The following is a 26331-nucleotide window of genomic DNA, read 5'->3' on the forward strand; positions in this document are numbered from 1 at the left end:
AGCTTCACTGTAGTCGTTGTTGCTCTGGTTACATCCAGATTAAACTGTGGCGCAGTCTCTACAGGGCTGCTGTTGAACACAGTTTGGAAACTTCCACTGGTGCTGAATATGGCAACCTGTCTATGCTTGCAGATGCTCCATTGTTGACCATTAAAAAAATATGTTTATTTAAATCTGCTGTTCATTGAATATTTTTGTGGGTCTAAAAGGGGGCAGAGGGCAAATTTGGAAATCTAAGGAAATCACAATATACCCAGTTGACCAAAGGAGCACTCATGCTGCTCAGAGTCCCACCCTGCAAACAACTGGGTGGGCAGCAAGGGGTGTGTGTCTAAGGGTGCTGTTAAGGACCCCCGATCTACACCAAGGATAGGCCACCCTTTTCTGTTGATGCCCACATTCCTTTAGGGGCACCTCTGTTTATGGTGGGTGAATCGAGAGTGAGAAAGATGTTCTGGATTAAAGGCTGCCCTCCTTCAATTTCCCCAGCGCTATCTGCAGCGAAGTCACCTCCACCAGCTTTGATGCCTGGTTTCAAGGTTGTATTGATGAGCCGCCTGGAGGGGGCATTTAGCCCTGAAAGGCGGTGTAGAGAGTCCTGTAAACAAACAAACGACGTCGAGGAGGGCCTGATCTACATTGGCTGTGATGATGGTCAAAACCTGATTTCCTTCACGACCGTGTGTATCCGATTCTGTTGCTGCTGCGTTTTGCTGCGCCTGGCGAGGCGGTCGCCGCGTGCCTCGAGCCGATCAGGTAAGGGAAAGTTATCTGCCGTTCAAATATAACTTCGCGACAACCTGCCATCTGCTCTGCCAGCCGCCCTCGGCTCCCCCAAACCCCACCAGGCCAGGCGCACAGTAACCCGACTCCCCAGAGCGCGCCGGGCGGCTTCCCTCCGCCTCCCTCGTCGCTCGCTCTCCAGCAACTCCGGCGCGTCTCTGCCAGGCGCACAAACCCGGGAAGGAATGAGCGACAGGAGCGCATCCGGAGGCTGCTGGGGGTGAGTCGTCGGGGCGCTGCAGCAAGGCGCGGTGGGGTGGGGTGGGGTGGAGGGCGCCCCAAGGGCTGCTTCACGCCAAATGGCAGGAGAGGCGTGTAGGATTAAGGGGGGGGGAGTTGGCGCAGGTGGGGAAGGCGAAAGAAGGGGGCGCAGAGCCGAAGGGAGGTGGTAGAGAGAGACACGCAGAGAGGGAAACGCAAAAAGTTTGGCTACTGTGCACTGCTCCAGACCTTGGAGTCCAATTCGCAACCCCCCCCCCCCAAAAAAAAAAAACCAAAACAAAAACCGCCCAACTTTTAATAGCGATGTCTCGGAGTTAGACCACGGTTGGACGTGGGCTGCAGTTGAGATGCATGAAGACAGCAGCTACACACACATACGCGCACCAAAGGTGGCTCGGGGAGAGCTACTAAGAGGGAGAAGGGAAACAAGCCCCGCTTTGTTCCGGCGCGCCAAAAGAGCGAAGCAGGCCGTTTGGGGCTTTCCGTTTGCCAAAAGACAAGAGAGAGGCGAGCTTGAGATTTTTCGGCAGGTGGGGTGGGCAAACGGATTACGAGGAAGGGATGCGATCTGCAACAGCAACAACAACGCAAAGAGGCTTTGGCCAGGGCTCCGCAAGTGGCACAGAACGCGTGAAGGGGCTGGGAGAGTTGCGGCTGCTGCTGTAGCAGCTGCTGCTTCGCGAGAGGGACGTCCAGCAGGCTGCCCGCTCGCCCCCTTGCCACTCGGAGGCCAGTGCCTGGGAGGCGGGGCGAAGCAGAGGCCGTCGCGAGAGTCCTCTGCCGCGCCGGCCCCTTCGGCAGCCTCGGCGGAGCTCGCTCCGTCGTTTCTCTCCTCCTCCCCTGCAATCCCACATGTCTCCCACCGGTGGCCTCCTGCGCCCGGATCGGCACCCTCCGCTCGCCGTTGTGAGTTTGGATTCTGGGTCGCTTCTCCCACCTTCTTTGTAGGCTCCTTTGGGATGAGCTCTGGGTTGATCAATATCTGCGACGGTGTTTCGTTTGTTAGTTTGTTTGGTGCTTTTATCTTTGTTTTGGCAGCATGTATATTCCCTCTCCGCCAAACAAGCCGGCGAAGTTTCGTGAGAAAGCCCCACTTGCAAGTCTCCCCTGTTTGCAATATATGCAAGGTTTGCTGCGTGCGCGTACGCGCGCGCGCGCTTGGACCCATAACTGTCTAAGCCTGAAACGTTAAACCTAGGCGATCAGCGTCCCCGGAAAGGTCAAGGGCAGTCCCCGTCTTTTTCACCTATTTGGAAAGAATCCTAAAAATATACCGTTGCCAGCAGTTTGTGCTTACTCCGCGAGGTGGCGGCTGGGTCAGGGCAGAGAGGGCGGCCAAGGGACCCGCGACTGCAACTCTCCGGTTTGCGTTCCAGAGGACTCCAGGCGCGGGACCCGAAGGTAAAAAGTTGCGTCTTCCAAATTCTTCTCCCACCTCCAATTTCAAACCCTTTTGGACGCCAGCACGGGCTTGACCCTCGGCATTTGCTGAGGTTTCGAAACCCTGAACGTTTGGCACAAGTAAGGGGGGGGGGAGGATTCCATTCTCGTGCTTGCAAAGATAATATTTGGCTTGTTCTCTTTCGTCCCTCCCCCTCCTACTGGGTTGCTAAGTGGCGCTCAGGGGGGAAAAGATGCAGGCAGGCACACACGCACTCCAGACTGCTGTGCTCTCAGAACTTGCAACCAGGCACAGTTGCTGCCAGGAATGTCTCTCTCTGTGTGTTCATAGTTAGAATTCTCCTCTTCCAGGAAGCATGAACCTGCAGAGGGTGTCATGTCATAGAATCATAGAATCATAGAATCATAGAATCATAGAGTTGGAAGAGACCACAAGGGCCATCGAGTCCAACCCCCTGCCAAGCAGGAAACACCATCAGAGCACTCCTGACATATGGTTGTCAAGCCTCTGCTTAAAGACCTCCAAAGAAGGAGACTCCACCACACTCCTTGGCAGCAAATTCCACTGTCGAACAGCTCTTACTGTCAGGAAGTTCTTCCTAATGTTTAGGTGGAATCTTCTTTCTTGTAGTTTGGATCCATTGCTCCGTGTCCGCTTCTCTGGAGCAGCAGAAAACAGCCTTTCTCCCTCCTCTATGTGACATCCTTTTATATATTTGAACATGGCTATCATATCACCCCTTAACCTCCTCTTCTCCAGGCTAAACATGCCCAGCTCCCTTAGCCGTTCCTCATAAGGCATCGTTTCCAGGCCTTTGACCATTTTGGTTGCCCTCCTCTGGACACGTTCCAGTTTGTCAGTGTCCTTCTTGAACTGTGGTGCCCAGAACTGGACACAGTACTCCAGGTGAGGTCTGACCAGAGCAGAATACAGTGGCACTATTACTTCCCTTGATCTAGATGCTATACTCCTATTGATGAGGCCCAGAATTGCATTGGCTTTTTTAGCTGCCGCGTCACATTGTTGGCTCATGTCAAGTTTGTGGTCAACCAAGACTCCTAGATCCTTTTCACATGTACTGCTCTCAAGCCAGGTGTCCCCCATCTTGTATTTGTGCCTCTCATTTTTTTTGCCCAAGTGCAATACTTTACATTTCTCCCTGTTAAAATTCATCTTGTTTGTTTTGGCCCAGTTCTCTAATCTGTCAAGGTCGTTTTGAAGTGTGATCCTGTCCTCTGGGGTGTTAGCCACCCCTCCCAGTTTGGTGTCATCTGCAAATTTGATCAGGATGCCCTTGAGTCCATCATCCAAGTCGTTGATAAAGATGTTGAATAAGACCGGGCCCAAGACAGAACCCTGTGGCACCCCACTAGTCACTCTTCTCCAGGATGAAGAGGAACCATTGATGAGCACCCTTTGGGTTCGGTCAGTCAGCCAGTTACAAATCCACTGAGTGGTAGCATAGTCAAGACCGCATTTTACCAGCTTCTTTACAAGAATATCATGGGGCACCTTGTCAAATGCCTTGCTGAAATCAAGGTAGGCTACATCCACTGCGTTCCCTTCATCTACCAGGCTTGTAATGTCTGTAAGATTGCAACTGGCAACTTGGAGTGGATCTGGCCTCCACAATGGGAATGGCTTGGAACAGAGGGCCATTAAGGTAGGGAAAGGGAAGGCCTTTCTTAGCCCTCTTCCTTCTGGCTAAACTTTAGGAAAAACTTTCTGGTGGAAAGAGCTATTGGACTGTGGAACTGACTTCCTCCGAAGGTAGTGGACTCTCATTCATTGGAGGTTTTGAACAGAGGTTGGGTGGCTGTGATTTCTGCATTGCACCAGTTGAACTAGATGACCCTTAGTTTCCTTCCAACCGTTCTATAGTTCCATGACTCCTAGTGCCACTGTTGGGTGCAGGTGTTAGAAACTCAGGTTCAGATCCCTGCTCAGTTGTAAAACTCTGGAGATGATGGAGAATTTGTTGATTTAATTAGTTGAAAGCTTAACTTTTTGTGGGACCTGCTTCCGTTTACTGTCCAGATCAAAAGTTAGTTTATTGTACTGGCCAACTTGTACAGTTAATTTGGCAGGTATCTGAAGTTGTCATGTCATAGCTGGCATGTGATGGATAGTGTAGCAGTAATTATATAACAAATATGATGTATGCTGTTTATAAGAAGGTATAAAAGCTGTGTAAAACCTGTGGTCATTACAGTACCTTTCACTTACGGGACTGTCCTTTACTGCAGTAAAGTTAATAAAGAAGGGTATCATCTTGCTTAAATATAGGTTGTGTTTTTATTCAATAAATTCCCTACCTGGGGATGAACAGTAATGCTCATGAGTAAATGTCCCAGCAAGATAGAATCCTATACAAGTTTTGCAAAAGTATCTGTAGAGTTCATTGGTTTCCAGTATTTTGAGTATATGACGGCAGTATTAGGATTGCCAACTGTTTAAAAGGCAAAGGGCTCATTTAAAAGTTGTACAGCACACAGAAATTCATGAGGTGAAGCTTTCCCCATCACTTCATCTTTGTACCAGGAAAAGTTTCACCTGCTTGATTTCTGCCTTTCAAGAAGCTCTTAAATGACATGAGGAATTCTGCAAAAGTGAAAGTGATCAACCTTATAAGGTGTTTCCAACTGGTTTTTACATCAAGCATCCCACTATATTCTTTAAGTTGGAACTGAGGCCTTTTAGGAAGTTTTGTTATTTCGTTCCAAATCAGCAAAAAGTTGCTTTTATAAAATCAAAGCTGAGTTAGTGGAATTCTAACAAAGTGTATAAAATGTATAATTCAGAAAAAGATGGTATATCAATCTCTGGAATAAATAAACTTTATTTTGTGAAAGCATAATGTAAAATACAGTGGTGGATAGCTTCTATTTTGATAATGTTGGTTTCTCATAGAACCATGCCAACAGCTGGAAAGAGAAACTCAAGTATGTGACATGATTTTCTTACTTTGGCAGCAGATCATTGGCAGGGTTGAGTCTAGTAGGTCAGGCAGGGGAGGATGAAGGCAGGCAGTGAGAGAAGCCAGGAAGAGCAGAGGCATGGAGGTTTATGCTGAGGAAGCAGAAGAGCCTGTACAGCACTAATCATAGTTGCTGCACCATCATACCCTAACTGCAAGTGGAAGTCCATAGGGCACAATAGACATCTGTAGGTGGCTTAATTAACTACGTAGCATCAAGCTGGAGTTTCAGGACCTTGGATAGCTCTAATCAGACAACTCGTTTTACCAAGGTCTGGAGCTCAAATGAAACCTGTATCAGCCTTTGGACACCCTATCCTTTCCATGCTCTGCACCATTCTTGAAGAGTAGAGTGCCTTAAAGTGGTAGTTCTCTGGCCTAGAACCCTGTTGCCTATCAGTCATCTCATGTCTTCTGCATTGCCTGGATTGTGGAGCAAGGACTGGGAAGTGTGAAGTCCCTGCTATAAAGGGAATCTGTCTCCAGGGGTGCTGTCTTGCTATCTCTGGGGGTTCCAGTTTAGGGAGCTCTTGCTGACTTGGCTCTGGTTTGGTTCAAGACTTGTACGGCTTACATTGCTGGCCTTCATGATGTAGCTGGTTCCACTTCTGTTTTACAGCTCAGGGTCAGGGCATTCTCAAGCAAAGTCCTGGCCTTATGAATTTACACTATACAGTGGGGGATATTGCTTCCAAACTGTTCAACCCTTTGGCAGTAACAACCTTGGTTGGCTCCTTGAGATTGTACAGAGATTGTGAAGCCAGAGGCCCTGGGTTCATGTATTTAACTTGCCTATTTGACCAACTAATATATCTGATGCGTGGTGCAATCAAGAAAGTACTGCAGCTGTGCTGCACACAGACTCAAATAACAATTTTAAGGTGTCTTTGGATGTTACAGGGAAGAGAGCAGGGAAGGGGAAATGAAAATGACTCATTCTTCCAAAGGTATCCATCAAAAGTGGAGATTGTGCATCTTTTCCCATAGTGATGTGAGGGCATAGTTCAGATAAATGACTGGTTACCATACAATCTCCTGTTGGGAAGATTGTATGGGACGATGGCCAAATCATATAAATGGGGGTGTATATCCCCCTTCTAAAGAGTCCAGGATTGGGGAAGATGTATTTCCTATACTCTCTCCTTGCCCCCCTCACTCAGAAAAGGAGGGAGAAAGCAGTCTGAGCTGATTCCAGGATTGGGGGTGGGTCACCTTTACTAAACCCCCTTCACTTGAAGGCATAGAAAACAACAATTCTCTCATGCCACTTCTAATTTTTTGGGGTGCTCCATGCAGTTTGACAATGCTGTGCTGTTGGAGAAGTTTCAGGTGTTTACTGGAACCTGGACCTCACCACCTTTGAGAAAGTTCTGGGACATGGTGCACACACTACTCCTAAATGCAGTTTGTGGGTAGCAAGTAGGATTCATTCATCACCTCTTACTCAGTGCTTGATAATTCTGGCATAGCAGAGAGCAGGATCAGATCTGAGAAATCCCAGATATCCTCCCATGGTCATAGCCTCAGCCATGTACAGTATGTAAATGTAGGAAATAACAGTGAGAAATAGTGGTAAATGGAAGTGGGAAGTGGGCACCCTTCCTTCACCCCACTCTTAGCTAGTTATGAATAAATGTCAGCCCCACCTAGTCTGTGACCTTCTGCAGATGATTATGAGTATTTAGAGCCAACCTTGAAGTTACTGGGTCAGCTCCTGATGTTGCTTTGTTTTCCTTTTTCAGTAAGTGCAGACGTCTGTGTAAGTGCGAAGCCATCATGGTGGCATTTAAAGGCATCTGGACTCAGCCTTTCTGGAAAGCTGTTTCTGCAGAATTTTTGGCCATGCTCATTTTTGTCCTCCTCAGCCTTGGCTCTACAATCAACTGGGGTGGAGCCGAAAACCCTCTGCCTGTCGACATGGTCCTCATTTCTCTCTGCTTTGGACTCAGCATTGCAACAATGGTGCAATGCATTGGACACATCAGTGGTGGCCATATTAACCCTGCTGTGACTGTTGCAATGGTCTGCACTCGGAAGATCAGCCTTGCCAAGTCAGTCTTCTATATTGCAGCCCAATGCCTGGGTGCCATCGCAGGGGCAGGAATTCTCTACCTTGTCACCCCCCAGCGTGTGGTGGGCGGCTTGGGAATTACCAAGGTAGGGTAGAGGACTTGGGAGTTCCCTATTCTTATGAAACATAATAAAATGGAACCTGAACCATACAGCACGTTTCCAATTTAAATTCAGGAAGATGCATATTTTTGCTCACTGTTGATTTCCCTACATATTATAGGTGGGTAGATAATATGTATTAGCTGTGGTCAAGTATTAGGTATGGTGGAACAGTTATCTATCAAGCATTAGAATGATGCAATGTGGAGTCTAACGTATCAGTTATTGTGACTGAGAGAACACGATGCATTAATTAAACTTTAATCAAAGACTACAACTGAATTTTATTTTATTATTTGGCTGATGAAGCTTAAAACAGCTATTGCTTCAGCCAGTTTGCAAAGCAAACCATCATTCTTGCCAATCTAGTTTCAATTTTGAATTATATTTACACTGGCACAAATGCTCATTCGCATTAAAATGTATCACTTCTGCTTTATCTTGCTTCCACCAGGCTCCTTATATTAACCTTATGCATGGAAACATTCACTCTTGAGTATAGATTTGTCAGAAGACCAGCATGGATATAAACTGAAAGACTAATACCATGTAAATGTGCTTTAATGTCCTTATTTATATGAACAAAGGAGAAATATGTGGCCAAGGTTAAACAATCTGCAAGAAGATGTTTTGAGAGTGTGCCTTCACATTTGGAATGGCTTCTCGTGTGATTCACACTGCTATCTTTTAATGAAAAGGGTGATCTCTTGATAGTCATCCTGTGGTGGAGACTGACATGGAACCCATTTCCATGAAAGAGTTTAGCATATGCTTGGCAAACTGTTTTTCAAAAATCTTGATAGGCAGGCTGCCAAGGGCCTCATGAATCCATTCATAAGAACAGATTCCATGTAGCTCTCCATAATTAAGTGAATGCTAAAAATCTATTTCATGAGAGCAGGGTTGGTGGGGAGGCAGCTTGCGTAAGCTTTTAGTGAAGAGTAGGTGGTATTTATTCTTTAACTCAAAATAACAGTGCAATTTTATGTAAATGCCTTTGATTTATCCTACTGACAGCCTTTTCTTTACACCCAGCAATTGTTCTCTAATAGATATTTTCTTTTTAAAACTTTTAGAAATGATTTAATACCAGGTACATAGCAGCCAGGTGTGAAATGCAATTTTAAGATGAAAACATGGGAGTGTCGAAATCTATGTCATTATTATAGTGACTGATAACGCCATATATTTAAGATGACACACTTCTTTATAATAGACTGTGCCTTAAATTCTAGTTTCATTCTCCACTAATAAAGAATCCCATCAGTTAGCCTCACTGAAGGAAATTAAAATGCACTTGGGCTGCATGCTGCCTACTTTTAATTGAAACTGAAATTAATTGAGTTAGAGCTAATTAATGGATTTATAATAGAACACTAAACTACAGTCCTCCTAAGGAAAAAAAGAAGCCTTTCATTTCTTAAGTATATCATGTGAACATCTAATGGAAAAACCAGCACTCTACCCTTATATTCTCTATATGCATATAGCAGACTGCATCTTGTGCTAGGCCAAATCTTGTATGTTTCTGCCATATATGACAGTGACTAAACACCCAATTCTGTGGCTTGCTGCAGCAGCGCAGAATTGCTTGTGTCAGAACGTGAAGAACTATGTCACTTTGACATTTGAAAAATGGACACCACATTAGTACCACAGGTACACAATGTTGCTATGAGAGCTGCAAAAAAAATCAGACTCACAGGGAGCTAAAATAGTGTCACTCATGCCAGAGCACAACCTTGGTCAACCCAGAGATCACCCAGCCTGTCCTGTATCCAGTCCTGATACAGGGATGGGACTGTGTTTAATGAAGTTGTTTTTAAAAACCCCAAAAACTCTTATTAAACTTACAGCCAGGAGCACAGAGGAAGAGGCACTGTGTTGCCTTCCCCTCATACACACTGAGAACAAGAGAGTTAAAGTCCCCCCTCCCCATATTCCTCCCTGCCAGGCCTTGCAGCCTATTCTCAAGGCCCCATTGCTATAGCAACCTCCAAGACCTTCCTGTGCTACAATGGCGCCCTGCTTGATTCTCCCATCACTGCTGGTATCTGCAGCAGTGGTAGTAGAGCTGGGCAGTCACTGTGGCAACAGGGCCTGGTGGTGATGGGATTCTGCAGGGCACTCCTTCACAAGAACCTTCCCTGACAGGAAGACGCTTGTAAAGGAACTCTGCCATCCTGCAGTACTGAATCCTCTGCTCAGGACCGAGGATTGTGGAGGATTATGTGGGGTGCTGCTTTGCAAGCCCTTTCCCAACTCGACCTAGGCCCAAATCCCCCCAAATCAGCCTGATTAGTCTCAGGATTCAACCAAATTTGGTCCAGAGCCCTGTCCAGCAGCACCACATGGTCTACCCTTTAAGGAAGGACCAGAACCATCAATAAGCAGTGCTTCCCAGCACTATCCTAGTCAGAGGCACAAAGCTGTCGTTTCAAAGGTTTTAAATTAATACAATATCATCATCAACAACAACAACATTATTTATTCAATTTCTTACCTGTTGTTCACCAGGGCAGCTTACAGCAATATAAAAATACAACAGTAAAATTAGTTAAAACAATCTTCTCCCTCCTTTTCCTTTTCTTCACTACAGACACATCCGATTTGAAACGGCTTTAATTAGTAGAGAGGAAATTATATTTTCCTGATGTAAGAAAAGTAGTTTACACTTTTTCTGTGCTTCCTGAAACTCCAGTGTGTTTCCTTTATTTCTAGGTACATGATGACCTTTCTGCTGGCCATGGACTAGTGGTGGAGCTGATAATTACGTTCCAGCTGGTCCTTACTATTTTTGCCAGCTGTGATTCTAAGCGAAGTGATGTCACAGGTTCAGTGGCACTGGCAATCGGACTTTCAGTTGCAATCGGACACCTGTTTGCTGTAAGTTGCCGGCCTCTTCCATGAGCTGTGCTAGGTAGCTAATGGTAAAGTGCATGTCATTACAATGCTTTATGAATCTTACTCCAAAACCCACTGTTGGCTCAAGTAAATTTGATGTAATGCCTATATATCCCCAAGTACCTTTTGACTAACTTGCTCCAAAACATTGACTCCCTGCTTTGAAATGATATTATTGTATATGTGAAATAGGAATAATCCTCGTTTGTCTCACAGGAGACACCGATAAGGTGTGATAGAAATATTCCTGAAGCAAACATATAAAGTCAGCGTACCTAGAAATCTTGTTGGGACCCTTTCAGATTGGTGCTTTATTGTGGATGCATTCTGTGACATGTTTGTAACATTATAATAGTGGTGGATTTATTCTGCTTTAGTCTGTTGTTCTGCAATGCTTCCCCAATGTTACCACATTATTGCCTTCCAGGGGGGCTATAGAGCTACAAAACCAGGACAAAAATAAACCAGAATGTTTTTGGTATAAGAAGTGACAGGATTTCAGCACGAAATTAAGGAATATGTATGGCTTGGAAATGAAGCTCAGTGCAATAGCACAATTGGGTTATCAAGCAGGGGTTGTCAACCTGGTCCCTACCGCCCACTAGTGGGCGTTTCAGGTTTCTAGGTGGGCGGTAGGGGGTTCTACAGCAGAAGCTGAATCCTCCTCCCATTGAGCACTGGTGGGTGGTAAGGAAATTTTACCATCAAGAAAGATGGTAAGGAAATTTTACCATCAAGAAAGATGGTATTTTGCTATGGCTGTATGCTAATGCAATAAAGGTTTGATGATGGAAAGATGCATTAGTGGGCGGTAGGTATAAAAAAGTTGACTACCCCTGGGTTAGAGTGTGTTGCTGATAACGCCAGGGTTGCAGGTTTGATCCCCATATGGGACAGCTGCATATTCCTGCATCACAAGTGGTTGGACTACATAGTCATAGATAGTCCTTTCCAAATCTACAATGCTATGATTCTATGACCACCCCAAAACCTTTTCAGGAACAAAAAGTATGGAAAACAAGGTCATTTGTGACCAACTCAATAACATCAAGAGCACAAATGACCATGAATGTGCAATTAAAAGGGCATTTGGAGGGACCCTAGGTTGCTTATAGAATTTTTTAATTTCTTGATAACAAATGACTAACACATTTAGTAAATAATTAAATAGTAAATAATCAAATAACAGTGTGTACATATAGGTGTTTGGTAGGCATAATTGTGTGACACCCACACTGTGCACATTTGTTCTACATTTTGAAAAGTGTTATATAAATCTAGGCCCACCGGCACATTTTGTTTTTTGAGTGAGTGCCATGCGTACTCCTCCAGTCACTTCTACCCACCCCAGATTACCCTCCCCCACTATGCTGTGCGAAAGGGTGCAAGGATGCACACACATACTTCTCTTTTCCAAGAGATCTGGGTAAAAGTTAGATCTGGCAGAATTAATCTGAGCTTTGAAAAGCACATAGAGATGAAGAAGAAAGTTGGAAAGAGTGTCCATATTCCATGAAGTATGAATAGTCCAGAGGGATGCTCACAGTCCTGGAAAGCATCTCCAGTTCTGTATCCTGGTTCCCATTGCTGTCTCTGGCTCATCGCTTCTGGACTGGCATGAATCTTGAGGATAGACATCAGCAACTGGAGCTCCATGGGCTAGAACTGGCCCACTGAGAAATGTTTCCTATCCCCATTAGCTGCCAACCAGGTGGGGGGAAGAATGCAGAGAAAGTGGCAATAGTGACTTGGGCAATAGATCTAGAGCAATGCCAGTCATAAGCTGGTTCCATCACAAGATCATTAAAACATGTGGATGTCTGATGGTTGTATAATAATGATTAACAGTCTTCCTTTTAAATATCTTGCAGATTAACTACACAGGTGCCAGCATGAACCCTGCTAGGTCATTTGGACCTGCAGTTATCATGGGGAAATGGGAAAACCACTGGGTAAGTGAATATACCTGGATGCTTCTCATTCACTCATGCATGATTTAGCAATGGCCACCAACCTGCTGGTTTAGGATTAGACAAATTTGTGGAGGACAAGGCTCATCTATGGCTTCCTCCACCATCAATAGCAGTATTATTACCATCATGTATTTTATTTATTTCAAAAAAATTATATACTACTTGATTGTAAAAAAAACAACAACCCACATGTTCCAAGATGAGGCAAAGTGAGACATTACCTATATTAAGTTTGATTCTGTATTGAAACAGAATCAATGCAATCTATAAGAACTTGTACTTAAACAGGATGCTCCTACAAATGTCAGTTGTCTCCTGTAACTAACTGATCTAATTAGATAGATTTCAGAAGGTTCTGCTGGAATGCCATCATAGAACCTTAGCTGTGTCTTCATGAGTGTATGTTTCTAGGCTTGCTTTCAATTGCTCACCAGATTTCCTTTCTTAGTGTTAGGAAACTGCTGAGATATGCTGGCAACATAAGTGCCAGTTGAAATAAATTAAAAAATTGTCCAGTAGCACCTTAGAGACCAACTAAGTTTATTCTGGGTATAAGCTTTCATGTGCATGCTTATACCCAGAACAAACTTAGTTGGTCTCTAAGGTGCCACTGGACAATATTTTAATTTATTTCAACTGCGTCAGACCAACACGACTACCTACCTGAATCTAAGTACCAGTTGTTTGACTTCAGGTGTTTGTATTGTTGTGAGTTTGGGTGGTGGGTAGGCTGCATGCCTGAGTCACTTCCAACAAGGATTCACTTTCTTGAATAGCCAGACAAGTTTCTTGGTAATCATCCACTAAGTATGGGTTGTTAAGATAACAAAGGAAGTGGCTCCATGGCAGAGAGTAGATGGATGGGCCTCACTGCCTCAACTGTTAGTTAGTTAGAAAGACAAAGGCATGAGTTGAGGCATGTGAGCTAGAAGCTTGAAGCAGGAGGAAGCTGGCTGGGAAGCCTGAGAGACAGAGCCATGCCTGATTTCTGCTGTGATTATTGGGAGAAGAAAGACCCAGTTGGGTGTTAATGCTGTGAACCCCTCCATCATAGGCTAAGGTTGTATATATGTGTAAATAAACTGTATATCCTAAAGACACCACAGTCTCCGCTGTCCCTCATTCCAAGGAAACCAAACCCTGGGTAAGTGCCTGGAACTGCTGGAATCTCACACCACTCAGCGGTTGGGGTGGCGTGCAACAGTGTGTTGTATTGATTTAGTTTCATCCAAAGCTATTTTATGCTGATTGATTCATGAACAAAGGCATTGCTGATACAAATGACAAAGCATCATCCAATCAGAATTCAAGAGAATACTAGCTATTCTTCAGTCAGCCTAATTAAGGTTCTTGGGTGTGAGTTTATCATTCTGTGTCTGTATGTGCTCCTATGCCTATAAAAGACGCAGCATTCCAGGTATTTATAAAACATCTGTTCATGTGGCTTGGCTGAACACATGTGTTCACATACTGTGCCAGCAAAGCCTCTGATGTGCCATTTACACATCCAAGCCCTGCTAAACTGGGAAGGTTGTTAAGATTTCCTGTAGCACCAAATAAGAGAAGCACCAACTATGCTAACCTTGGTAACACCCAACTTCCTTATTGGACTCTTGACATTTCCTTGAAATGGAACTCCCAATCCTTGCTTAATGTATGTTTCTTTCTCCCTGTTTTGTACAGATATATTGGGTGGGACCAATTATAGGAGCAGTTCTTGCTGCCGCCCTTTATGAATATGTCTACTGTCCTGATGCTGAATTCAAACAGCGGCTCAAAGAAGCGTTTACAAAAACAAGCCAGCAGTCCAAAGGGAAATACATAGAAGTTGAAGACACCAGGAGCCAGGTGGAGACAGATGATTTGCTTCTGAAGCCTGGAATGGTCCACGTCATTGACCTTGAGAGGGGTGATGATAAGAAGGGTAGAGACCCAACCAATGAGGTGCTATCATCTGTATGACTAGCAAGGAGCACTGAAAGCAGGGAACAGTCTACTAGCAGGCCCACAGATAGCCTTCCACCCATAAAAGAGACAGATTTGTTGTAAATTAGCCACCTGCGACACCATAAAATTGTAGGAAAATGGCAGCAGTGAATTAGCTGTTTAATCAGACCAGACTCCCATTCTGTTGACATGGTAGCAGCTAACTGTGTTGAGGGATCCTCATAGATTATTCCAAATTCATAAATGTCCTTTTGGCAATAGCCATAAGGGAATCCTTTTATTCCCTCTCTGCCTTCTGAGTGAATTTTGAAAGAGGCATTGGTTTTAACGCAAGCAGTTATGAGCAGGAAATAGCAATCTTTGTCAATCAGATTGACAGATGAAACTTATCAAAAGATGCCTATAGACACAGAAAGAAGTGTCTATCAGATTGTTCTTCTGACACTTAATTGGCTGTTGTCAATCCTGATTAGAATTTTAATGACAAAGTCTATGGCAGGTTCAGTGAAAGCAGAGCCAACATGCAGGATACAACAAATGCTTGCAAAAGCCTCATTCCTCCCTTTCTTCTAGTCCTCCTGTTATTTTTAATCCTTCCATGCTACATTTGGGAGAAGATATTTAAACAAAACAAAACAAAAAAACAAGAATTGCCATTTGCCATTTTATATCTACTACATACTCATACATTTTATACTTCCACAAAAAAGGAAGTCCTCTCCTTTTGACTCATAATCTTTAAAATGTCCCCCACATTGAGTTGTCCTTCCACAAAAATGTTCTCATGACATACTATTGCCAGAACTGTTGAAGGCATACAATGAACAAAATAAGTCTGTATTATACGCCATCTTGTAATGTGTGCATTCCAGCCAAAGTTAAGCCCTGTGAATTCCAGATACTTTTACCAGGAGGCATTTATACACAGCTTAACTTTCCCAGTGACATCAGTGGGACTTAACAGTGGTTAACTTTGGGTGGATCATGTCAAATAAAAATACGCAGGTATCAAAAAGAAGTTGAAGGCTGTTCTGTTTTCAGTGCACTTATTCAAACAAATAAAATGTTACTGTGCCAATTTTATATAACTGAAATGTTAAAAATGTGTAACTATTTTGCTCACAATGTGATTTTTTTTTTAAAAAAAAGCATAACAAGCAGGCTTTTCATAATTATTTAAAATACTGCTGGGAAATGCTTTGGTGACTGATGCTTTGCTTTGAATACTCTGTCGCTAAAAAGATTTGTTTTAGAGCTGCGTCAAACACAATGCATTTCCTATATAAAAAGCTCTACATCTAGGCAAACTGCATGTAGATTTCCACATGTGACAGTTGCAGACATGTTTGTTCCAGTGCTTGCACTCAGTGTACATAGGCCAGAAAACCATTGTCACAGAGATGTGTGCAATTGTTGCATGATCTCCATGCAGTTATAATATCAATGAAACAGTTAAATAGCAACTGTGAATTTTCAATGCATCAAGAAGCCAGAGCATGGAATAGCTTGCAACTTTGTGTGATGTTCTGCTGATGAATGGTGAGTTTGCCTTTTATAAACTTCAAATGCTTTTGGTCAAAAAGGAGTAACGTTTACACTTTCTCTGAATGTAGCCAGAACTGAAATTTGCTATAGCTGAGGTTCTTTGTATGGAACTCATCCATTCCTATTAAGGTTTTTGGTGGTGAAATGTGGCGAATGTACAGAACCACCATGAGAACACCTGGTCTTGTAGAAAAAGGACACTATACTAGTGGTGAATATTTCTAAGTAGGGAGAAGTACATAGATAATCTTATGCACATGAAACACGACGTGATAAAAGAAATATACACTTCTTCCTCTACAGAAGAAGTAACGCCCATCTAACAAAATTGCCCAGTGTGAAGCACAAAAAAGGAAAGAACTGAGCATATAGCAAAGCCAAAACAAAGAAATCCAACTAGGGCTGTGATCCTAAGCAAATCAAGTTACTTCCTAAGGAGTAAGCCTTGTTGGCTTTAGTGGAACTTCTGAGCAAAAAGACATCATATTGTGCAGTAAAATTTGCCAGGTCTGCCAAAGGGAGACCATATGAAGAAAGATACTAATGCCCTGATGGGTGCTGCTGCACTCAGATCCCTCTTGATGGATTCCCATAGGCATCTAAACAGTCTGGTGAGAACAGGATGCTGGACCACATGGGTCATTGGCCTTATCCAGCAGACTCTTCTTTTATTCTTAGAAAATAAACTACTGTGTATTTTGTAAGCATTGCAAGCCATCTGATGGTCATAAGGTAGCGTACAATTAAGTTTATATGTGAATAGATGCGGCAATGAATCATTACTCCAATCAAGATGTCCATGTGTGTCCCAACGCACACCTAGAGCTGTTCCATTCATCTGTGGTGCAGCACCTCAGCAAACAGAAGAAGAAGAAGAGGAGTTTGGATTTGATATCCCGCCTTTCACTCCCTTTAAGGAGTCTCAAAGCGGCTAACATTCTCCTTTCCCTTCCTCCCCCACAACAAACACTCTGTGAGGTGAGTAGGGCTGAGAGATTTCAAAGAAGTGTGACTGGCCCAAGGTCACCCAGCAGCTGCATGTGGAGGAGCGGAGTCGCGAACCCGGTTCCCCAGATTACGAGACTACCGCTCTTAACCACTACACCACACTGGCTCTCAAACAGAAAGAGATGTGCACGGAACTCTCAATGAAAATGTCTAGGGAAGTTCTGTGGGCAACATTAGAGCTCATTACTCAAGAGCAAATTACTGGTTCAAGATCAAGTGTCTTGTGATTTTGATGTAGAACGTTTTCCCTTATCTTATTCAAGAGAAAGATCAAAACAATACCTTTTTAGTCATCATTTCCAGGTGGAATCTCTGTAATTTCAAAGTTTACAATAACTCTCTTGCCAATGCTCAGTATGTGAACCCTCGGTGTCTTTCACAACCTTAAAAGTCAGAAAGATTCCTCAGCCAATGTAATATAGAATCCTGGAAGTAGATACAGAATTTTCATTTCACTAGTGATGTGAACTTCAGAAGTGTCCTTGGTTGTATTTCTCAACATGTTTTGCACTGGTGTAACAGTTACTCTTTGGTTATACACTGAAGCTCCACTTCATAAATATATGGTTGTACTTTCCCTCCTAAGCCTTTTTGTTTTAAATTTGTATTTTGGTAATGTTTCATCAATGCATGTTTATAATTTACATTTTGTTAACTCACTGACTGTGATACACTTAGAGGCTATTTCAGTGGCTTATTAAGATGTCTTACAAACTGATGTAACATGTGAGTCTCATATTTGAGATAGTGTTGTTGCCATGTTGTTCATAGCAAGCACTAGATGCAAAGCAAATCATTTAGAGACTGCTACAGCTTCACATATCCTCATCAACAGAAAGACCTGATAGTTTATCCCACTTTGTGTACCATACCAGGCCAGCATGAAGTCATAGAAATTATTCTGAAAGAGATGCTTTATACTCACAGCTGCCTTTCTCCTAGCTTTTCTGCCTTAAAATAAAAAATCCTCCAAATAATTTGAAATTTGGATGCTGAAAGTACCCTAAGGACTTTGTTGTGTGTGTGGGAAAGAATAAATTGTGTATAGTTGTACACACAGTTTCTAGTGTGGTACTGGCAGAAATGGCAGCATGAACATCACCTTTGTAATGTTCTTGTTTTGATTTTTTGCCGTTCATATACAGCAATTCCCTACGAAGTTAATTGCCATAATCATTTGCATATGTTTCAGTTGAAATGTTTGGTACAAAAGGCAGCAATTTTACTTGGAATGTTATCTGTTTGGAGAAAGCATGCCAATTTCCTTTGCTAGTTTTGGGAGCATGTGGATTAAGTGGGGTAAGCATTGTCTTCTGCTTCTCACTCGTGTCCCTCCGCAACTGAAGAGTCAAAAGAATCTTCATCGTGAATGTGGAAAGCTGTAATAAATAAAATGAGATGTCACAAAATATTTCATTCTGAAATCTCAGGTGCATATCCAGAATCCAATTTATAAAAGCCTATTAAGAGCTGCACGAAGGATAATCTATCACTTGTAGGACCAATGATAAGGGCTAAACTAGTAAACATACTAAACATATGGCCATTAAAAAAAAATATTACAAGTTCATTCAACCTTATCAGAACTGATGTGATAATAGTATTATAAATCAAAATGTGTAACATTTGGAATAATCTACTTAAGATGTCCTACTGTCAACAATAGAGTTTTATCTTGTTCCTCTTCTCTTCTGCTGTATTCTTTATGGTTATGTCTTGTAAATAAACTATTGTCTGTTTTGATTCATCCCTGCATTTTCTTCTTGAAATGCTTTTAAAATGTTATAAAGACTTCAGATATGAACACTGACAATTAGGTGTCATGATGAATAAATGTCATTTTGATAAGGAATGAATAGTTGCAGGTTGTGGGTTGGAATAATATTCCAAAGGGGTTCGTGATGGAAACTTTAGGCTCTTTAAGGCAGGGATGGGTGAACCTCAGGCCTGGGGATTGTGTGTTGCCTTCGGAGCCTCTCTAGCCCTCAAAACTCTTTGCTCACAGTTTCACACTCTGAGTGTGCCTGGCTGGAATGTGCCCTTGGACTCTGATAATGCCCCTTGATTGTCTAGAGAGAATACATAGGATTGTGTGGGTATGTGTAGAAACTGACCTGCTGTTCAAAGGTAAAATTTACATTTTCCAATGAGTGAAGTCAGACCTCTGATTGCCAAGTGAGTTGTTTGGATACTAGGGGAGGGATAGTCCCTCTGGAGAGGGTAGTTTGTCCGCCATTGGTCCCCACCATGCACTCAGCACTACCTGTGGCTCCTAGAAGCAGTCAGCATGTAACAGCAGCCACACCCCTGGAAATAGCTTCGACTGGCTGGCTAAACCAGGTGAGGGTAGCTGATGGGTTTCAACCCTTTGGTGATAGTTGGTGTAGTCCAAAATATCTGGAGTGCACCAGACAGATGAATGTTGAATTAAGGTATCCTAGGAAGACCACTCTTCTCTGCCATAAACTTGCTACGTACCATTTTACTGAGATGACCCTGCATTATTGTATTTTGAATGCACAATTTCTTCCATGTCATCTCGGGGATCATCTCAAGTCTGCTTTCGATACTATCCTTCCTATTGCAGTTGTCCACAAGGAAGGTTATCCACTGCCCAAATATTTATTTGCCTTTTCATTGTGCCTTCTCAAACTTTACAGTGGTCTTCGATCTGTTGCACAGCTAAGCTCAGTTAATACCTCAGAGAAATCAGTGGGATTTGTAGGTCCTTAATTCTACTGTGTTACATCCTGCATCTCTTGGGGGAACATGAATTAATCGAATGTTTAAATATTGTGCCATTGTTGTACATATAAGGCATGTGCCCCCTTTTCTCTTTATGCTTCAGTGAAGTCCAGCTATTCTGTGCATGTTATGTGAACTGCTATTTGTCAAAAGGGTCACTTTTGTTAATCTGTGGAGGTGAGGCTTACTCAAGGTTCATTTGGTTTTCTCAAAAATCCTTTGTTAATTCAGATCATAAGTCTACTCTGCTCTATCCAGGATTTGCATCATTTCCAGTCTTGTGACCTTGGAGATGCTTAACTGAGGACTCTCTGTATATGGATGAGAAAGTGCTCATCTGAGTGGTCAATTAGGTGTTACAGCAACAACATCAGATCATGCCTTATTCCAAGAAATCAAATTGAGGGGTGTATGTGTATGCTGTTCATGCCCCTGTTTTTAAAGGTTAGGATACAATGATTGTGATCATTATAATACTGGGTCCCTGGGCAGGTTTCAGCAATTTAAAAATGCAATATTAAAAACCGTTTAAAACAAATTACAGGCAACCCCTTATTTGCATGGGGATTGCATTCCAGGTCATTGTGTTCTTGCGTGAAATCGCGTGCCATTGTAACACCCCATTCCATCCTGTTTCATTCCTGCTCTGCCCTGCTCCCGCCCCGCCCATTTAATAACATATTTTATTACGTTTCTGGGTTTGGCACTGTGAGTGTGTGTGTGTGTGTGTGTGTGTGTGTGTGTGATTGTGCACATATCAATCACTCCTAAAATGGAGGGGTTACCTGTATATCTGAGATGTCAAAATCCCAGATAAAGAGGTGTGTCTTCAACATATGGTGGAAACTGCACAGTGAAATTACCAGACACACTTCTGTTGGAAGGGAATTCCACAATTTAAGGGTTGCCACAGAAAATGTCCTCTCCCAGGCTGCCACTCCCTGAACCTCTGAGGGTGGTGGAATTACCAAGAGGGGCCCCCTCTGTTGGTCTTAACACCTGAGAGTCGGCCTGTAGGAAAGGAAGTTGTTTTTCAGATAGTCGGGGCCTAAGTCATTTAGGGCTTAAACACTAGGGTGGGCATCTTAAACTGGACCCAGAAACAAACTGGCATCCAATACAACTGCTTTAAAACAGGAGTTATAGGAGTTGTAAATGAAACCCCAGCCAGTAATCTGTCTGCTGCATTTTGGACCAGATGAAGTTTCCAAGTCCTCTCTGAGGGCAGTATATAGTGCATTGGAGTAATCCAGTCCGGAAGAACTTGGAATATGTAACACAACTTTCTTTTCAGAATTCAGCTTCACTTTAATAACCCACATCCCTCCCACCACTGCCTCCAAACACCAGTTTAGCACCAGCCCTTGATCTAAAAATGGAGGCATGTTCCCTGGGCACCAAAGAGCACCCTATCCTGAGACTGGAAAAAATGGTTCTTCTTATATATTCCTTGGCAAGTTGTTTATTTTGTGCAAGTAAATTCTAGCTAGCATAAAATCCTAACAGCATCAATGACAAGGAAACACATTTTTCATATATGTCAACGGGGCATAGCTATCATTCCCTGCAGAAGCTGGCCTTGAACTTGGATGGAATCATCTGTTCCCAAAGGGTGAACCTTTCATATGGAGAAAAGACAGGAAAACACTAAGTTGCCACAAGAAACAAGAAACTTCTCTTGGCAACTCTTTAGGGGCCAACTGGAAAGTGGGAGGGAAAAGGGCATTTCATGGTGTGGTAAGTTGTCCCTGTAAACTTCTGAGCACATGCCCAGGGACAACACTTTAAAATAAAGACTTAATGTGTATAGAGATGAAACATGACAGGGTAGGGACAAAACAAGTTACAGAGATCAGGAAAACGTTGGGCTGTGATGCCATTTGCCTGGTGGTGATGCTTCAGAGAAACAGCTGCACAACATCTTCTCAGAGCTAATTTGGACCAGCTGCATCGCAAACAGGAGACCTACAAGCAAGGACGAATGTTTTCCAAAGCACTTATGATTTCTCACTCTCTACACAGCTGTCCAGAACAGTTCAAGTTTACTGACTGGCACACACTGCTAGGGGACAAGAGGAAAGCTTCTGTATCCTCCAGACTCAAATCTGAGCATGTTGCTCTGTGGCTTACAACCTTTTATATCTGAGAAAAAATGCCTAAAACAGAAATGGGGGGACAGCTGACCACAAGGGAAGGAGGAGGTCAAAGAGTCCATCTAGGCACATCCCTCAAAGTAATCAAGTCCTCAAGCTACCCTTAGAAATGGATGCCGCAGATACATTTCTCCTTGTGTGGAAAGATTCCAGTTGTCAGCAGCACCAGTATTTTTTCTTCTTCCTTTTGTAGGAAATGATGATGTGCTTGTAACACTTTCAGGGACAGGATACCCTTTCCCCTCTAGTTGTGCTGTTAGATATTAGGAAATCTCATTTTCCAGGCATCCATGCAAAACCTGGCATGGGTGTTAAGTTAAAATGAGATTCCTAGCCTTCATTGCCATTGAGATTGCTGTGGTGGTCTTGGAGAGTGCCTGTGACACCACAGATGACAAGAGGCACAGCTCCACCATTCCTTAACATTCTTCATGTGCAGTTTGTGTTTGTATATAATTCTCTCCCACCACCACCTGTACCACATGGTAGCTCACACAGCCCTTGAATGGGGAGGGACAACCCATTGCAAACATGAGCAATGCCACCTACAGGAACGCGTGGTCATTTCAGATTGTTTCCTATGGGTTTTATGAAAGATATGCATGTTGTTCTCCCACAATGTGGCTGTGCACACACAATATCTTAAAAGCCTATTTGAAGCCCGTTCTTTCCATCAAAGAATTCTGGGCACTGTAGTTTGTTAAGGGCTACTGGGGATTGTAATTCTGTGAGGGGTAAACTACAATGGCCAGAATTCTTTGAGGGAAAGAATGTGCTTAGAGTTCCAGAATGAACACAACCTAAAGTGCAATCCTTGGTTTCTTTAACTGGGGTTAGTGGTGGTTTTTCTCTCATATAGCAGAGGCAGGCAACCTGTAGCCCTCCAGATATTTATGGACTACAACTTCTATTCTCTTTGATCATTGGCCACATTGGGTGGGGCTGATGGGAGATGGAGTCCAACAACTTCTAGAGGGCCTCATGTTTCTCAATCCTACTCTAGTATGTGGTCCCAGACTATTACTCTGTACTTCTTGTAGCTTTAATAAAATATAAACCTACTTATGGAAGCAAGATTCACAGCAATCAATAGAAACATTGTTCCCAACTAAATGAATTAATAGCCATTGTGAAGAATCCAGCTTGTGTGTTTACGGAATGTTTCTTCCACTCTGTTAGCAAGTGGACCTCATGGGAGGCTGGAGAGGTAAGGAGCTGTTTGTGTTGCTAATTAGAAAGACAGACATGAAGATGAGCTCATGGTCCCAGGATGGCTATGATTTGCTCTAACCTCTTTGGAGAATGAGTAATTATCTCAGTAGAAGATGTCACCTGGCTTATGATACATAGTCATAATAATCCATTGAAAATTGAGTTTTAATTTTCTTTTGAAAGGATAATTTAATGGTATCCAGCGGAACCTGAAAAATACATTAAGATGGCAAGAATGAAATGCACTGGGGTACTAATTAATGGCATGGTGGCTGGCCAATTATTTTCGTTCATTAGAGAAACCAGGCACCTTGGGATGAAGGCTTAAATCTAGTGTCCAGTGCTCAGTGTTTTAGCAATTTACTTGGTTTCTCTTGCAGGGGAAGATAAAAGTGTGCAAATTGTTTCATTGGAGATTATCCTGCTGTATGTTTGTGTGTGACATAAACACAGATGGCAGCAGTACATAAATACAAAGATACTCTAGGACAAAATAAACGTGATGTGGGAAATCCGGTACCAGATCTTTTCTTAAAAATTAAAAGGGTGCTGAATGAGGGGTGCTTAAACTAATTCTTCCCTTCGAATCCCTTTCCCAATTACAATCTCTCCCTGATTGAAGCTGGTATTAGCCCTGCTCAGGAAAAAACAACATGTCCCTTTATTGCATTTGTCTTTTTTCCACTGCTGAACCAATAGCACCTTGGGTAGGTGGGAGACTTCAATCAGTAAAAATAGGATTTAGTACACCCTTCCAAAACGCTTCTTCCTTTTGCCAGCCAAAGGGGAGGAAACACACACGGTTCCTTCTTAGGATTCGAAAAATTGCCAGGAGATTCAATTGCACATCTAGAGTGTAAGACGTATACCAGTGGATTCAATCTCTTTTCAAATCAAGTCTTTATTGTGCAGTGCACATCGTCATTCAGTTGTATTTCAATGCAGGAACTTTTAGTTTCCAGTTATTGGGCTGGCATGCCATGCCGATGGCACGTTCAGTGCTGAAATTAGAAGAGATGGGGGCATCACGTTGAACCATGTTCTGGTATCCATGCCTCTCTGTGTGCCACCAAATGCTTGAAATTAACCCTATTGTAGACATTGTGGCCATTATGCTGACCAGAAGCTGTGCCAGCATTCTGAATTTTCCTGTAACTTGAACACTGAGATTCTCAAGTTCTGAATTGTGAAACAGCACGTAATCTACGCAGCTTGCTGACTACCAATGCAACGTGATGGCTACCAAGTGAGATGGCTTCAAAAGGTTGGTTGGCATTCATCTGTCTTGGGAGACAATGGAAGAGAGCGCTTTTGGGGCTAAAGTCAAACTGCTGGAGAGTTATAGCACCAGCTGTGGCTGTAGTGACCAATGCAGGAGAGACATGTTTTATTGCAGGCAGGGTGGATGAAGGCATCCGGTTTTGCTGCTACAGGTGCACCATGGTGTTTCTTCTCTCTGCCCTCCTCCCAACAGTCATTCCTCATCTGGTCACTCCTATGGATACACAACCTGACTGTCTCCAGGTAATGTACTGCAATAATCTGCAAGCGATTCCCATGCAGCAGGGTTAATGTTGCCAGTCTTCATGTCACATTTGCAGACATCTTGGTAAAGCAGAGTTGGTCTTAAGATCAGGAAAATTCATGGAGGAAAGGGATATCAATGATGACTAGCCATAATGCTTATGCTCTGCATCCATGGTTGGAATAAGTAATGCTTCCAAATACCAGTTTCTGGAAACCACAAAAGGGAAGAATGCTCCTGTGCTGAAATCCTGCTTTCAGGTTTCCCAGAGGCATCCAGCTAGCCACTGTGGGAATTTTAAAGGATACCAATCGACTAAGCTGTTGAACATGCTTCCCACTCAAGTTTTCCTCAGAATATTGTTAATATATCTTTGTGCCCAGGTATTGTTCTGGCCCATAGTATCTTCCAGTTTGTGTAGCTGCTCCAAACTGACAGGTATGGATACAGAGCATTTTAAAATTTCAGGACCTTTTAAAACATTTTTACATGAGAAAGTGTTTCAGATCAACATTGCTGCAAGCTTGGGGTGTGTGTGGAGGAAACCTGTCAATCCTACAGCAACCATCCCACAACCCTCCTCAGTACACTGAGAGTAAAGAAGAAGAAGAAGAGAAGAAGAGTTTGGATTTGATATCCCGCTTTATCACTCCCCTTCAGGAGTCTCAAAGCGGCTAACATTCTCCTTTCCCTATCCTTCCCCACAACAAACACTCTGTGAGGTGAGTGGGGCTGAGAGACTTCAAAGAAGTGTGACTGGCCCAAGGTCACCCAGCAGCTGCATGTGGAGGAGCGGAGACGCGAACCCGGTTCCCCAGATTACGAGACTACCGCTCTTAACCACTACACCACACTGGCTCTCAGTGTAAAAAAGACACTAAGGCTAGATGGGCGAGAGAATGAACAGCAGGAGGCATAGACAGTCGCAATAGGAATGAGATTAAAAAACAACAACCAATGTACAAGAGGGGGAAACAAGGCAGCTTTGTGAAACTCCATCAAAGTCTCCTGTGCAATGTGAACAATTTCAGCTGAGAGAGAATCATTTCACTTATGCTCACCTGAAATGACAACTATACTGTGCCACCTTATGGTTGAATTGGTTACTTTTTTTCACCTAGAACGTTCATGAGCCAATGTTGATTATTTCCAACTATGCAGACACTACCTGTGTCTTCGTACTGTGCAGGCACTGACTGGGACAGCGGTAATAATTTTTCCCATAGTGATATTGTAAGAAACACTCCATTTTGTCCTCTATATTTGGTGAGGCATTTCCACGCCCACGCCCCCTTTTTGGTAGTGTGTAAGTGGCCATGCTAAATATGAGAAAAGGTACCCAGATATTGGGTATCCTTTGGCCAGATAAACAGCAAGGGCAGATGGGAAGGGGTGTCATTCCACATGTCCAATTTGCCCATAGCAGTTGCAGTCTCTGTGTCATCTCACATCACAGGGTCTCTTCATCAGTATGTGAATGATACCCAGCTCTACCTATCTTTTAAATAGGAACCAGTGAAGGTCTTGTGTGAGTGCCTGGAGGCGGTTGGAGGATGGATGGTGGCTAACAGATTGAGGTTGAATCCTGACAAGACAGAAGTACTGTTTCTTGGGGACAGGGGGTTATGGGTGGGTATGGAGGACTCCCTGGTCCTGAATGGGGTAACTGTGCCCCTGAAGGACCAGGTGCGTAGCCTGGGAGTCATTTTGGACTCACAGTTGTCCATGGAGGTGCAGGTCAATTCTGTGTTCAGGGCACCTGT

At 43.3% G+C, this 26331-nt stretch overlaps 1 protein-coding gene across 1 annotated transcript; it reads left to right on the forward strand.

The window, feature by feature from the left end:
* Window positions 1-879: 879 nt before the first annotated feature.
* Window positions 880-18680, forward strand: AQP4 (aquaporin 4). The gene is made up of 5 exons (XM_028737111.2): window positions 880-1003; window positions 7127-7541; window positions 10278-10442; window positions 12332-12412; window positions 14117-18680. The coding sequence occupies exons 1-5, from the start codon at window positions 969-971 to the stop codon at window positions 14393-14395; spliced, it is 975 nt and encodes a 324-aa protein (XP_028592944.2). The 5' UTR covers window positions 880-968; the 3' UTR covers window positions 14396-18680.
* Window positions 18681-26331: the final 7651 nt, after the last annotated feature.

The sequence above is a fragment of the Podarcis muralis genome, chromosome 8, assembly GCF_964188315.1.
Source record: "Podarcis muralis chromosome 8, rPodMur119.hap1.1, whole genome shotgun sequence".
In the NCBI taxonomy this organism is placed as follows: Eukaryota; Metazoa; Chordata; class Lepidosauria; order Squamata; family Lacertidae; genus Podarcis; species Podarcis muralis.

Bases quoted from the DNA above. Each gene is read 5' to 3' on its own strand.
- AQP4 (XM_028737111.2), top strand. From the start codon at position 969: ATGAGCGACAGGAGCGCATCCGGAGGCTGCTGGGG. The intron at 1,004-7,126 runs GTGAGTCGTCGG...TTCCTTTTTCAG, and splicing joins GCATCCGGAGGCTGCTGGGG to TAAGTGCAGACGTCTGTGTA. The intron at 10,443-12,331 runs GTAAGTTGCCGG...AATATCTTGCAG, and splicing joins CAATCGGACACCTGTTTGCT to ATTAACTACACAGGTGCCAG.